At 38.4% G+C, this 13,360-nt stretch overlaps 1 protein-coding gene across 6 annotated transcripts in view; it reads right to left on the bottom strand.

Annotated features, from left to right (window-relative positions):
- The window catches only part of ACSS3 (acyl-CoA synthetase short chain family member 3), a 371,082-nt gene that overhangs the window by 5,619 nt on the left and 352,103 nt on the right, over window positions 1–13,360 (bottom strand). For all 6 annotated transcript variants that reach the window (XM_089307518.1, XM_008256845.5, XM_089307519.1 and 3 more), the window contains one exon: window positions 12,590–12,712. In XM_089307518.1, coding sequence (XP_089163644.1) covers window positions 12,590–12,712 — 123 coding nt within the window. The remainder of the gene's footprint in view (window positions 1–12,589; window positions 12,713–13,360) is intronic.

Below are 13,360 nucleotides of genomic sequence, written 5' to 3'. Positions count from 1 at the left end.
CTTCCCATTATGTTTTAGCAGCACTGGGAAGGAAATAAAGCATTTTCAGGAGTTAAGGAGGATATCAAAGATCAGGTAGACATTTTATTTCAGAGTAGTCTCATGATCACAGAAAAGCCGAGCACAGAGTAGACCGTTCTCATAAATTCCCTTTCCCTACATATACAGAGTCCTTTACTCTATGAGAATCCTTCAAGAGGGTGACTTATTTGTTATAATCCATGAACCAAGACTGGGACATCATTCTACTCTCCTACACAGTTTACATATGGTTCACCCTAGTTTTCACAGTCTATGGATCTTGACAAATACATTCATATAACACACATCTACCATTCTAGCACCACACAGAGTATCTCATTGCCCTACCCCTCCACCTTCCCTATGTTCTGCCCATTCATTTCTCTCTTTCCCTTTCCCCTAGCAACTGCTGATCATTTTAGGATCCGCAAAGCCCTTTTTCCATGATGTCATATAGTTGGACTTATATAGTATGTGGGCATTTAAGATTGACTAGATTCATTTCAGGGCGAATTTTGGTAAAACATATACTTACTTTGGTTTCATCCCAAATAAAAGTACTATTGAGGATGAGTGTCACAGGTTACGCAGGGAAACCACATGAGAAGCTATTGTAACAGGTTAAGTTCATGATAGCACAAATATTTCAGGGTTTATTTAGGTGTAAAATGGAAAAAAAATCAGTGATAAATTGGATACAATGTATGAATAAGTAGAGTGGTTGAGAATAATTCTGTGGTTTTTGACTTGAGAAACTGGTTGGATGGTGATGCCATTTTTAAAGTCAGAAAATACAAGGGAGATCTAGGATTAGGAGGCAGTATCATGTGATAAGTCTTAGAGATGCTTCATTGGGGTACCTCTGATGGGGAGAAGGGTGGATACAGAGATATGAAGAGAGACTTAATCTGCAAATGCATATTTGGAGGTCATTACTGTCCAGATGGTAATGGAAGCTGTAGACATGGATGACATTATTCAGGGAGAAACTAATGAGAAGACTGAAAGCCTTGAAGAACTCTAACATCTAATGGCTACATGTGAAAAGGAGAAGATGGAAAATTACACTACAAAGACAGAGAGAAGTAGGAAAACACACAAACAGAATTTGGAACATGCCACTTTGAAGCCCCAATCTTTCCATGAAGATTTTTTTTTTTCTAACTAAGCCAAGTTCAGAATCAGCCATCTCATTTCCGAACCCCTGTAAGACTCAATGAACTCCCAAAATTTTTGGTACAAATCCAGTATACCAGCTCACATCACCCTCAATTAACTAAGATCAAAATTCCTCCTATATTCCATTATAAGTGTCCTATAGTGTTGCACTGTTAACAGAGTTCATTCATATAGCTTTTGACTCCTATAGTTCTGAGGATAACACATATCAAATAAAAGTGATTTTTTGTTACATGTTTTATTAAGTTCCTTGCTGATGTAAAGATGTCCCTGTCTTGTTTTCAAGTAACTAAAAATTGAAGTTAAATTCATAGTGTGCAAATTATGCGACACCCTGTTCTACCAATGCTATAACATGAATTCTTAAAATGCTCCAACAACTTTATCATTTGTTACAGTATTTTTTACTGTTAGGACACATATGTTGAGAGTAGAGAGACAAATTTTAATGCCAGATATTTGCTGGCAGTCACTCTAATCAGTTGCAAATTACGGAGAATACTTTGTTCATAGCAGACAGGATATAAACTTGGCAGGCTAGATCCTGAAATTCTGACCTAATATGCTCCTAATGAGTAAAGCTACAGCTTTTACATGGCCAGCCATAGCTACAGTTGTCAAAAAATAACTTACTAAAATAAAATGTTCATTGATGTCTAAGCCTCTGTACCTGTTTCAAATTGCCAAAGTATCCATTCAAATTACTATAAACACAAATCAGTCATTCAGGCTTTTTGCCACCTAAAGGAATGAAATTAACTTTAACTAAACTGAAAGTCAAAACTTGTAGCTTGCAACTCTTTCACCTTGTTATTTTAATTTCACCATGTTTCCATCCTGCTCCTAGAAGTGGATGAAAAATTGTTGATTATTTTTCTATAATGTCAAAGAGTATTTTTTTTCTTCCAAATTTTTTATTATGGTAAAATACAAATAACATAAAATTTATCACAGTTTGGTTTAAATACATTTATAGTGTTATGCATCCATCACTATACATCACTATGACTTTTCATCTTGTAACATAAAACTCTGCACCTCTTAAACAATAATTATCCATTTCCTTCTCTCTCCAACCCTTGGCAACTATGTTTGTCTCCATGATTATTATTATTTTAAGTTCCTCATGTAAGTGGAACCATAAGTGTATTTGTCCTTTTGTGACTGGCTTATTTCACTTAGCATAATATCCTCACGTTTTGTACATATTTTTGCGTATATTAGAAGTTTGAAAACATCTTAAGGTAGAATAGTATTCTAGTGTAGGTACACTCCACATTTTGCTATCCATTCATCCAGTGATGGACATTTGGGTTACTTCAACATATCAACTTTTGTGACAATGCTATGAATATGGATATAAAAAATATATTGGGGCCAGTGCTGTGGCATAGCAGGTAAAACCATCACCTGCAGTACCAGCATCCCATATGGGCACCAGTTTGAGTCCCAGCTGCTCCACTTCCAATCCAGCTCTCTGCCATGGCCTGAGAAGGCAGAGGAAGATGGCCCAAGTGCTTGGGGTCCTACACCCACATGGGAGACCCAAAAGAAGCTCCTGACTCCTGGCTTCAGATGGGCCCAGCTTCAGCTGTTGTGGCCATCTGGGGAGTGAGCCAGCAATGGAAGACTTTCTCTCTCTCTCTCTCTTTCTGTATCTCTCTCTCTTTCCCCCTCTGTCTCTCTCTGCCTCTCTATAACTCTGCCTTTTGAATAAATCAGAAGTAATAGATAACACAATTCCCCATAGTATAATATAATGATTGACCATTTTTGCCTACTTCAAACACATTCTTAAAAATCTGTTAGAAATAAAACAGTTTTCTGAATTTCTGAATTCTGTGTCATCTCTAAAAGACATTCAGTGTATAATATATAAAATTTATTAATCAATCAGTTAAAATATGCCATAAAAGCAAGGAGGTAGCTTCCTATATGGGTCTCACAATAATATTTCCATATCAAATGATGATTTAAAAAGCTGAATCAGGGCCTGCGCTGTGGCTCAGCAGGTTAACGCCCTGGCCTTAAGAGCCAGCTCCTCTTCCGATCCAGCTCTCTGCTATGGCCTGGGAAAGCAGTAGAAGATGGCCCATGTCCTTGGGCCCCTGCACCTACGTGGGAGACCTGGAAGAAGTTCCTGGCTCCTGGCTTCAGATCAGTGCAGCTCCGGCTTTTGTGACCAGTTAGGGAGTAAATCATCGGATGGACGATCTCTCTCTCTCTCTCTCTCTGCATCCCCTCTCTGTGTAACTCTGACTTTCAAATAAATAAAATAAGTCTTAAAAAAAAACCTGAATCATTTAAAAGGAAATCATCAAAATATACATTGCCAACATTTGAGAACAGAAGTAAACCAAATGTTTTGTGGGGTAGGGGGTGGAAATCAAAGATCACACCCATTCATTCCTTTCATATGGAATCCATGAAACATCTGTGATTGATTGGGATTCAAATATCTAAAAAATGGAAACAGTTTTCCAGGTGCATAGATTTTACAGTAATAGGCCTGGTAAATGCTTGTTTTTGGTTGTTTTGGGGGTATTGCTATTTTTCTTTAGCTCTTAAATGATTTAAAAGGTTCCAAGGCTTCAGGTGACTGAACTATACATACACAGGTTTCTCAATGTTTTGAATATTGCTAATTTCAGAAAATCATTTAAAACACTCACCTAAGATACAAGGAGTTACTATTGTGTGTTGGAAGACTGCCTTTGCAATAGGAAGAAGATAGTTCCTTTGACATTACAGTAGTCTGGGAAACGGTCAAAGAGATTCCACATCTTCATCAATATTCGTATAAGCATGTACTCAGGAAATAGTTAGCAATTTTGCAACTATTTAAATCCAATAGTCATTTTAATGCTGAGTAGAGTAAAAATAGCAAGCCATCTTTGTTGGGTACACAGTCACTTTATGGAAATATATTCAATCTCCATGAAATCATAGCAAACAAAATGGCTAATTTGAAAATACAAAGTGACACTTTGGTCAGAACAACCTTCAAAAAGGCCAACTGTTTGTGAACACTGCTCTAGGCATTAAGTACAGTATGTTAACACCAGATTTCCAAGCTCCAAAGGATATTTGTGAGATGATTTAATAAGCTGGAACTTTTAAAAAAACTTATTTTACTTATTTAAAAGGCAGGGTTACACACAGAGTCGAGTCAAAGAGAGAAAGAGATCTTCCATCTGCTGGTTTACTCCCCATATGGCCACAATGGCCAGGGCTGGGCCAGGCTAGACCAAAGCCAGGAGCTTAGAACCCCATCTGGGTCTCTCACATGGGTGGCGAGGCCAGTGCTTGGGCCATCTTAGAAGTGAAGCAGCTGCGAGTTAAACTAGTACTCTATGGGATGCTGCTGTCATAAGTGGTAGCTTTACCCACTGTGCCACAACACCAGACCCATAAACTAGAACTTGAGCTACAAGTTTAAAGAATGCAATCGGGGAGCCCAATCTGTTTCTCACAGGTATCTTTGCATGAAATACCTTGCCAACAGCAGTTAAAGAGACTGAGCAAAAAGGACCACATTGGCTCACAAGTCCTGACCTGTCCTATTTCAGACCCAATTTCCTATGGATCTCCTTGACATTACACTACAATGTCCTATGTGTTGACCTGAATGCCAGGCTCTCACATATCATCATCTGTTAAAATAGATTTTATTATCTGATAGTCACAGAAGACCTCACTCGTACTGGGATCTGCTAGGATAATGTCCTCTTAAATTTATCAGTGCAATCCTGACTCCATTTTCTTACGATGAAAACACAAAAAAGAACATACAGTTTCCTGAAGTATTTTAATATAGCAATTTTAATAAAAAAATCTGCTTTACTTATAGTCTTATGTAATACACCTTGTGTAGTATAGTCACAATATTTTTAATTGGGAGAAACTGGAAAAGCACAGACGTTTTTAGGATATATAAGAACCCTCATTCTCTCTTTTTTTTACACATGAACTTTTAATGGAGTAAGAGCCTCAAATCTTTATTTCAAAAAGTCAAAATGGAATTTAGCACTAACCGTGGAGAGCCCTGAAGAAGCATTCAACAGAAATGTTTTGGGGCACTTTACTATGAGCTGGTTACATTGTCAAAGTAAAATTCCAGGTACATACTAAGTATCAATTTTCTAAGCAATTTTGTTAGGAGCTAGGAAAAATAGTAAAGAATTTTGACTTACATCTTTCTGAAAGACTCCAAATACTGAGAAAACAAACCTAATATGAGCTGATGTATGAATAATCTTGTGAAACAAACACTTGATCAAGAGTAAATCACATGACACACATATGGGGAGATGTGCTGTAGTATAATGGGGCTTCAAGAAGTTCATGGAAATGCCTATTATTAAAATCAACATGAATTTCAAAATGTTTCATCAAAATAAACTTGTCTTTTAATTCTACTTTTCCACAAACTTTTTGAACAAGTACCCTCATAACCCACTAACAAAATTTCTACTAGACACTAATAATTCTGGCACTTTTTTCTACTTTTATATTTTAACTGCCTGTCTTCTTACCTTACTTTGCTACACACAGACAGTGAGAAGGATGCCAGTAGAAACGTAACCATATACAGCCTGTATTTGAATACGTTGACACTTTTCATTCTAAAAATAAGAGGAGGGAAGAACAAAGGCTTCTGACTGATAGAAAGAGCTGTGCACGCGCGACCTTTGTATTTTGACCAGCTGAGCCGGCCAGACGTGAGTACTGGCGGTGATCTTCTAGAAATAATTAGAAACTCATACAACCTGCACTGCCTTTGCCCAACATGTCAAATCACAAAGCATACATTTCAATTTTGAGTTATCATAAAATATGGAGTCATTTAAAAGCAATATAATACTAACACAGCAGTCACATGTTTCCAAATAGTTAATGAAATTCTTTGCTTTTACTCAAAAATTACCAACCTGACTGATACTTTTAAAAAGTCAGTATCTAGAAGAATGGGCTGAATTCAAGGACAGCTTTTAGAGAAGGGCAGTGCTTTAATGAGGGGAGGAAGAACTGAATCTGTGCTTCTACATACTTCAATGCCACTCAACTGTTAATCACCCTGGGTTCATTTTTTTCTCCCATACAAATGGTAGTGTGTTTACTTCATTCCATCTAAAAACTGTTTTGGGACTTGATTCAGGAAAAGATGAAGCTAATACATTCTACTTTACCTCTTCCACAAATGATGATGAAAAACACTGGGCCAGAGAATTTATCACAAGACTATGATATGAGAACTTGAGGGAGAACACGATGGTGAGTTCTCAGCTTTCTGCTCATTTGGGAATTCTTAATTTTATGTTATTACTGCCATGTCTGCTTCACATTGTATGTATTCTGGCCCGTAGACCACAGCAGCCCAAAAATGTGGAACTGCCAATGGATGGAGACTGAAAAACCACCAAGAAGAGCAGGTTGTGCCTACGCAGGGGCCTAGAAAAAGCAGCAGGGACTCGGCAAACAGATTTCATCCTCCCTATTTTGGAAGAATGCCAAAAACGAGCAGTGCCCTTCTGTCCCCACAGAGCTGTAGCAAACTTGTTGACCCTCCGTATCTCACACAATGCACTTGTCAGCCAAGAAGCTGTATACCTTCTCTCCTCCACTGCAGCTGTGCGTCACAACCTGTGCGGTGGGCACTCCCCTCCCCGACACCAAGAGAACCTGGGAAGAGGCAACACCGCCTGTCCTCCCACCACCAGCAGCCATGCAGTCCGTAAGACTGGAACCCTGATGACTTGCCCTGCCCAACACCAGGCAACTGTCCGCAGAGGCACCTCGTTCCTCACCCAGCGACATCTCACGACCGCATCCTGGTGAAGTGTGGGGAAGTGAAGCCTGAGTGACCGCCCTGCAGAACAGCAAAGGGGAGCTCTGGGCATCATGGCGAAGAGGACCCGAACATTTTAGTCCAGCCTGTCAGGCGCTTAGACCTCTAACCCTAAGTAGGAAATTGAAAAATCACCCATTCTTAGATGTGTTTGAAGGAGGTCACAGAGCCAACTGTTGCTCCCGAAACTGGAGAGATAGATGTGTGAAATCAGCAAATCACAGCTTCCTGGAGCCAAAACGTCTGCCAAAACCAGCGCTGGCAAAGGAAAACTCCAAGCTGTCACTGGTGAACTACTGGTGTTCAGTGTGAACAAGTCTGAGAGTTAAAAACTTCAGGGGAATCCAGCACTGGGGGGGCACACTTTTGTGAGTTTTCTATCTACAAGAATAACCTGCTTCTCAAGAGTAGGTATCAGAGCAAAATCCCCTCTCAGTTTTCGCATGAGTTGATGCAAAGGGTCTATTTTTTCTAACTATTCTGCAACCTTCGGGTTTTCTGAAAGAGAAACTATTTTTTAACAGAGCCTAACCTGGCAGAACCTTGTCAGAGCTGAAATGACATTGGTAGGAGTGAATACACAGCTTTACCCCTTCCTGGCTCTCTATTCCCGCTGAGAGACAAAGAAACTGAGAGACAAGGGTGACGTTCATGGTCCTGTGGCAGACGCACCCAAGGCTGAAACTAAATCACAGGATTAGAGAATTGCTTTCCTTACACCTTACCACAGTATTAGTGAAGTTCTATTTACCACAACTATTTTTAACTAACACATCATTTTCTTGTTTCAGTAAAAACAATTAGACGCCAGAAAAAAAGAACAGTCTGAAGAGAATGTAGACGCATTAAGAGCAGGACTGTTGGAATTACTAGACAAGAAATTTTAGAAAGCACTGTGGCTAAGATATTAAGAGGCTTAATAGAAAACATAGAAAATATGAAAGAATAGAATACTGTAAACTAGGAGAAAGATGAAATTTTAGAAAAAGAATAAAAAAGAAATACTACAAATCCAATACATTGTAACAGAATGAAGAAGGCCTTTTGTGCACTGAACACAGCCAGATAAAGAATCTGAGTTGGAAGCTATCGCAGCAGAAACGACTAAACCTGAAAAGCAGCTAACAAACAATGAAAAAGTAAAAGCAGAACAGAATACCTAAGAACAGTGGGACAATTACACAAGATGTTGGCTATACACAGGAATACCGGTCAGAAGAGAGACAGGGACAGAGCAACAGTTGAGGCAATAATGGCATTTCCTCCAAATTATTGAGAAGCACAAACCACAGATTCAGACATTTCACTAAACAACAAGGATAAAAATCAAAACAAACAAACAAAATATACAAAGGCGTATCATACTCAAAGTTCAGAAAAAATGTAGCTAGTGCTGTGGCATAGAGGATGAGGCATAGAGGATGCAGAGCTGGCATCCCATATGGGCACCAGTTCAAGACCCGGCTGCTCTGTGTAACTCTGACTTTCAAATAAACAAATAAATCCTTAAGAAAAAAGAAGTTCAGAAAATCAAAAATAAAGCAAAAATCATCAAAGAATCAGGAGTAAGAATCACACCTTACCCATAGAGTATAAAAGAAAAACTCACAAAAAAGAGAGAAAAACTCACATCATACAATTTATCAGAACTCAAGGAACCAAAAAGACAAGAGAGTGAATTACAGTGTTCAGCACCTGGCTCCTGGCTTCAGATTGGCGCAGCACCGGCCGTAGTGGCCATTTGGAGGGTGAACCAATGGAAGGAAGACCTTTCTGTCTCTCTCACTGTCTAACTCTATCTGTCAAATAAAGAAAGTAGTATTTCAATAGCTACAATATTAAATACCTGGGTATAAATATGACAAAATATATTAGGAATCTGTATGTTAAGAAGTACAAAATGTTAATGACACTATCAAAAGATACCTAAAAAAATGAAGAGGCATCCATAAATCATATATTCAAAGACTAAATATTATTTATCCATTACTTTTTCCCAAATCAAGCTACAGATTTAACACAGTCCTAATTAAAATTCGAGCATGGACTTACTGTAACAATAGAAAGCTCATCCTCGGTGTGGATATTCAATACAATGGTTAACACACCAGTTGAGACATCAGCATTTCATACCAGAGTACAAGGGTTCAAGTCCTGGCCCTGCTCCTGTCTCCAACTTCCTGTTAATGTTCAGGAGGCAGCAGGTGACTGATCTAGAATTTGGGTTGCTGCCACCCACACGGGAGAACTAGACTGTGTTGCTGGTTCCTGGTCATGTGGCAAGTAAACCAACAGATGTGAGCTCTGTCTGTCTCTCAAAAAAATAAGTAAACAAAAACTTTAAAAAGAAAAGCTAATTCTAAAATACACATGGGAAAATAAAAGAATCAGAATATTGAATCAATAGTGAAAGAGAGAGGCTGGCACTGTGGGCATAGCCAGTAAAGCTGCCAACTGCAATGTAGCATTCCATGTGGGTGCCGGTTCAAGTCCTGGCTATTCCATTTCCAATCCAGCTCTCTGCTATAGCCTGGAAAAGCAGTGGAAGATGGCTCAAGTCCTTGGGCCCCTGCACCCACGTGAGAACCCAGAGGAAGCTCCTGGCTCCTGACTTCAGATCAGCTCAACTCTGGCCATTCAGCCATTTGGGGAGTGAACCAGCGGATGGAGGACTTTCTCTCTCTCTGCCTCTCTGTAACTCTGCCTTTCAAATAATTGAATAAATCTTTATAATAAATTAGTAAAAATAAAAGCAAATGTAGAGGAATTACACTATTCAACTTCAAGCTATAGTATAGAGTTTAAGACAAGACAGCATAGTATTGATGAAAATATATAGATCAATTAAACAGATAAGCTCTTCTAGAAATAGACCCACTTAGAAATTATCAGTTCATATTTTAAATGTGCAAACATAAATCAATGGAAAAGTCAGTCTTTTCAATAAATATTGCTGGAATAAACTGTCAATCTACACCTTGCACTATATATACAAGTTAACATAAGATGTAAAATGAAACTGCTATATAATTTTAAACAAAAAAACTACAAGCAAAATGAAGATAAGATTCATATGAAATTAAAAGTCGTTATGACTTTGAGTTTTTAGGGGCCAACATTGTGGCATAGCAGATAAAGCTGGCTGCAACGCTGGCATCCCATATGGACATAGGTTTGAGTCCAGTCTGCTCCACTTCCAATCCAGCTCCCTACTAATGTGCCTGAGAAAAGCAACAGAATATGGCCCAAGAGTTTAGGCCTTTGCTATTCACATGGGAGACCCAAATGAAGGTCTGGGCTCCTGGCTTCAGCCTGGCCCAGCACTGGCAATTGAGGTCATCTAGGGAGTGAACTAGTGGATGAAAGATCTTTCTCTATAACTCTTTAAAATAAATAAATCAATCTTTTTTTCTTGAAAAGCGAGTTCTTAGATATAATACCAAAATCAATATTATATAAAAGAAAAAATACTGATGAATCAGATTATATCAAATGAAAACCACTTTCACTCTGCTAAGAATATCTTTTAGAAATTAAAAAGAGCAGGAGCCAGCGCTCTGGCTCACTTGGTTAATCCTCTGCCAGCGGCGTCAGCATCCCATATGGGCGCCGAGTTTTAGTCCCGGTTGCTACTCTTCCAGTCCAGCTCTCTGCTGTGGCCCGGGAGTGCAGTGGAGGATGGCCCAGATCCTTGGGCCCTGCACCCGCATGGGAGACCAGGAGAAGCACCTGGCTCCTGGCTTCAGATTGGGGCAGCGTGCCGGCCGCAGCAGCCATTTGGGGGGTGAACCGATGGAAGGAAGACCTTTCTCTCTGTCTCTCTCACTTTCTAATTCTGCCTGTAAAAAAAAAAAAAAAAAAAAGCCTAATTAATTAATTAATTAAAAAGACCAGCTGCAGATAGGAAGAAAATATTTGTGGGGCAGGCATTTGACCTTGTAGTTAGCCCTCCCGTTGTGATGCTGTCAACTCATGCTGGAGTGACAGGGTTGGAGTTCTTACTCTGCTCCTGATTCCATTTCCTCCTAATGTACATTCTGGGAAGCAAGAGATGATGGCGCAAGTATTTAGATCTTTCCACTGACATGGGAGCCTGGTTTGAACTCCAGGCTCCTGGCTTTGGCCCACTCGCGCCTTGGACACTGAGGGTATTTGAGGAGTGAACCGGTGTATCAGAGTTTTCTCTGTCACACTCTGATTGTCTTTCTCTCTCCCCTTCTCAAATAAATTAAATTCAAAGACAAAGGACTACTATATGAACTCTCAAAAATGAACCTTACATAAACAACTCATTTTTAAAAAATCAGTTTTTTAAACAGGGATATTTCTCCAATGAAAATATATACATGACAAATAAGTATGTGAAAAGATGCTCAATGGTTATATTAAATAGTCATTATGGAAATACACAATAGCATCACACATCTATTAGAATATTTTACATAAAGAATAATGAGACTACTAAGTTCTGGAAAGGATGTCAAGAAATAGTGATTCTCAAACACAAAAGGTAGGTATATAACATAGCACAGACACTCTAGAAAGGAGTTTGGCAGGGTCTAATGATCTTAAACATGTCCTTAGCATCTAACCAACAAACCCACCGTAGGTCCTTAGCCTAGAGAAATGAAAACATTTTTTCTTACACAAAAACCTGTACTTGAATTTATTTAACAGCCTGAATCTATAATTGCCCCAAACTAAAACCATTCTATGTGTCCTTCAATGGATGAATGGAAAGACAAGCTCAGTAGTCCATCAACACAACAGACTAATCCACAGCAATCCAAAGGAAAGCTACAGACGCTTGCAACAACTTGAAAGAACCTCATATGATTTTTTTTTCTAAAAGAAATAGTCCAATCTTAAAGGTTACAACATTGTATAATTCCACGAAGACGATATTCCAGGTAAGGTAAAACTAGCATTATGAGAAGTTGCCAGGGTCGGAATACAAAGATGACATTATTAGGGTTCTTTGGCAGAGTTAAAATTGTTCTGAATCCTGACTGTGGACATAGTTACAAGACTCTTGCCAAATTAAAAACAACAACAACAACAATTCAGAGTTGTATGTAATGATAAAATATATTTTACCCTAGAAAAAACTTAAAATCAGAAATTTTTAAAAGCCTCCTGGGGGGAGCTGTGTAAACTTACTTTGGAAGAGAATTCTAGGGGTTTAAAAGCACCATCAAATGTTTAAATGCCCCTCCACTTAAGGACTACATGAAAACCTGATTCTTAAACAGAAGCAAATCAAGGAACCAGAGTCAATCAAGTAGCAGATATCAAAGCAACCCAAATCAGTTCTCTCCTTTAAAAAAACAAAGATGCACACGCTTCCAACTCCTCACCGCCTCCCCACAGGGGTAGGGTAGTGTAGAGAATATGAAAACTCACAGGAGAAGGAGTAAGGTGAGAGTCACACAAGAGTAATCTAGTCCCTGCTATGAATGAAGGATGCAATCCTAATACTGCCTCCAGTTCAGCTCTGTTCTTAAACACTACTTAGGATTGAAAACTGGCGTCTGTCAGTACCTCTTCAAGGGAGCCTGCAGAAATCCTGTGACCTGCAACATTGATTACGTCGTCAACTCGAGACATAACATACACATAGCCTTCTTCATCCATGTAACCAGCATCCATAGTGTCATAGTATCCCTGAAAAGAAGAATCAATGCTGTTTAAGTAAAATGCAGTGTTAGACAACTCAATCATTTAAACTTGGTAAAACACACAATGTGATAGAAATGTCTTTACTGCATACATTTGAATTTTTCATAGAGTATGAAATTAAGTTATTTTAAAAGTTTAATAGAATCACTTTGATGCTCTATAAGCCAGGAACAAGTTAAAATGTTCTTAGATATGTTCAAGTTAAGTGTGTGAACTTAGTGTTGTAAAGTTTATGAACCCAATCTCTTTTTTAATGAAGAAGTAAAAGCTCAATATTTCCAAAACACTTTGGTATTACAAGGTAATTCCTTGATAGATTTCTTCTTAAATTGTATTAATTTTAAAAGCTTCAAAATCTCCTATGAATAATTATAAAATATATCACTAGTTTGTTAACATGGATTAGGACTAGATTCAGCTTTAGTAAAATTTAATAGTATAAAATTTAATTTTTAATCAACTCAGAGTAGCACATCTTTGCTCTCCCAGAAAACATAATACAATGAAAATCAACAATAAGTAGTTGACAGAAATATCTTTTACTTTCCCAATGTTTTTGAGTTATCTTGATACCTATGTTTGTAAGCATGGATTCTAGTACAAATCCTGTTACTCAGTACAGACAGTATGTTC

This window comes from Oryctolagus cuniculus, chromosome 11 (genome assembly GCF_051225735.1).
Source record: "Oryctolagus cuniculus isolate XC-2025 breed Fujian yellow rabbit chromosome 11, ASM5122573v1, whole genome shotgun sequence".
Taxonomy (NCBI): domain Eukaryota; kingdom Metazoa; phylum Chordata; class Mammalia; order Lagomorpha; family Leporidae; genus Oryctolagus; species Oryctolagus cuniculus.
Note: the sequence above shows the minus strand (reverse complement) of the source record. Positions and strands in the feature narration are given on the sequence as shown.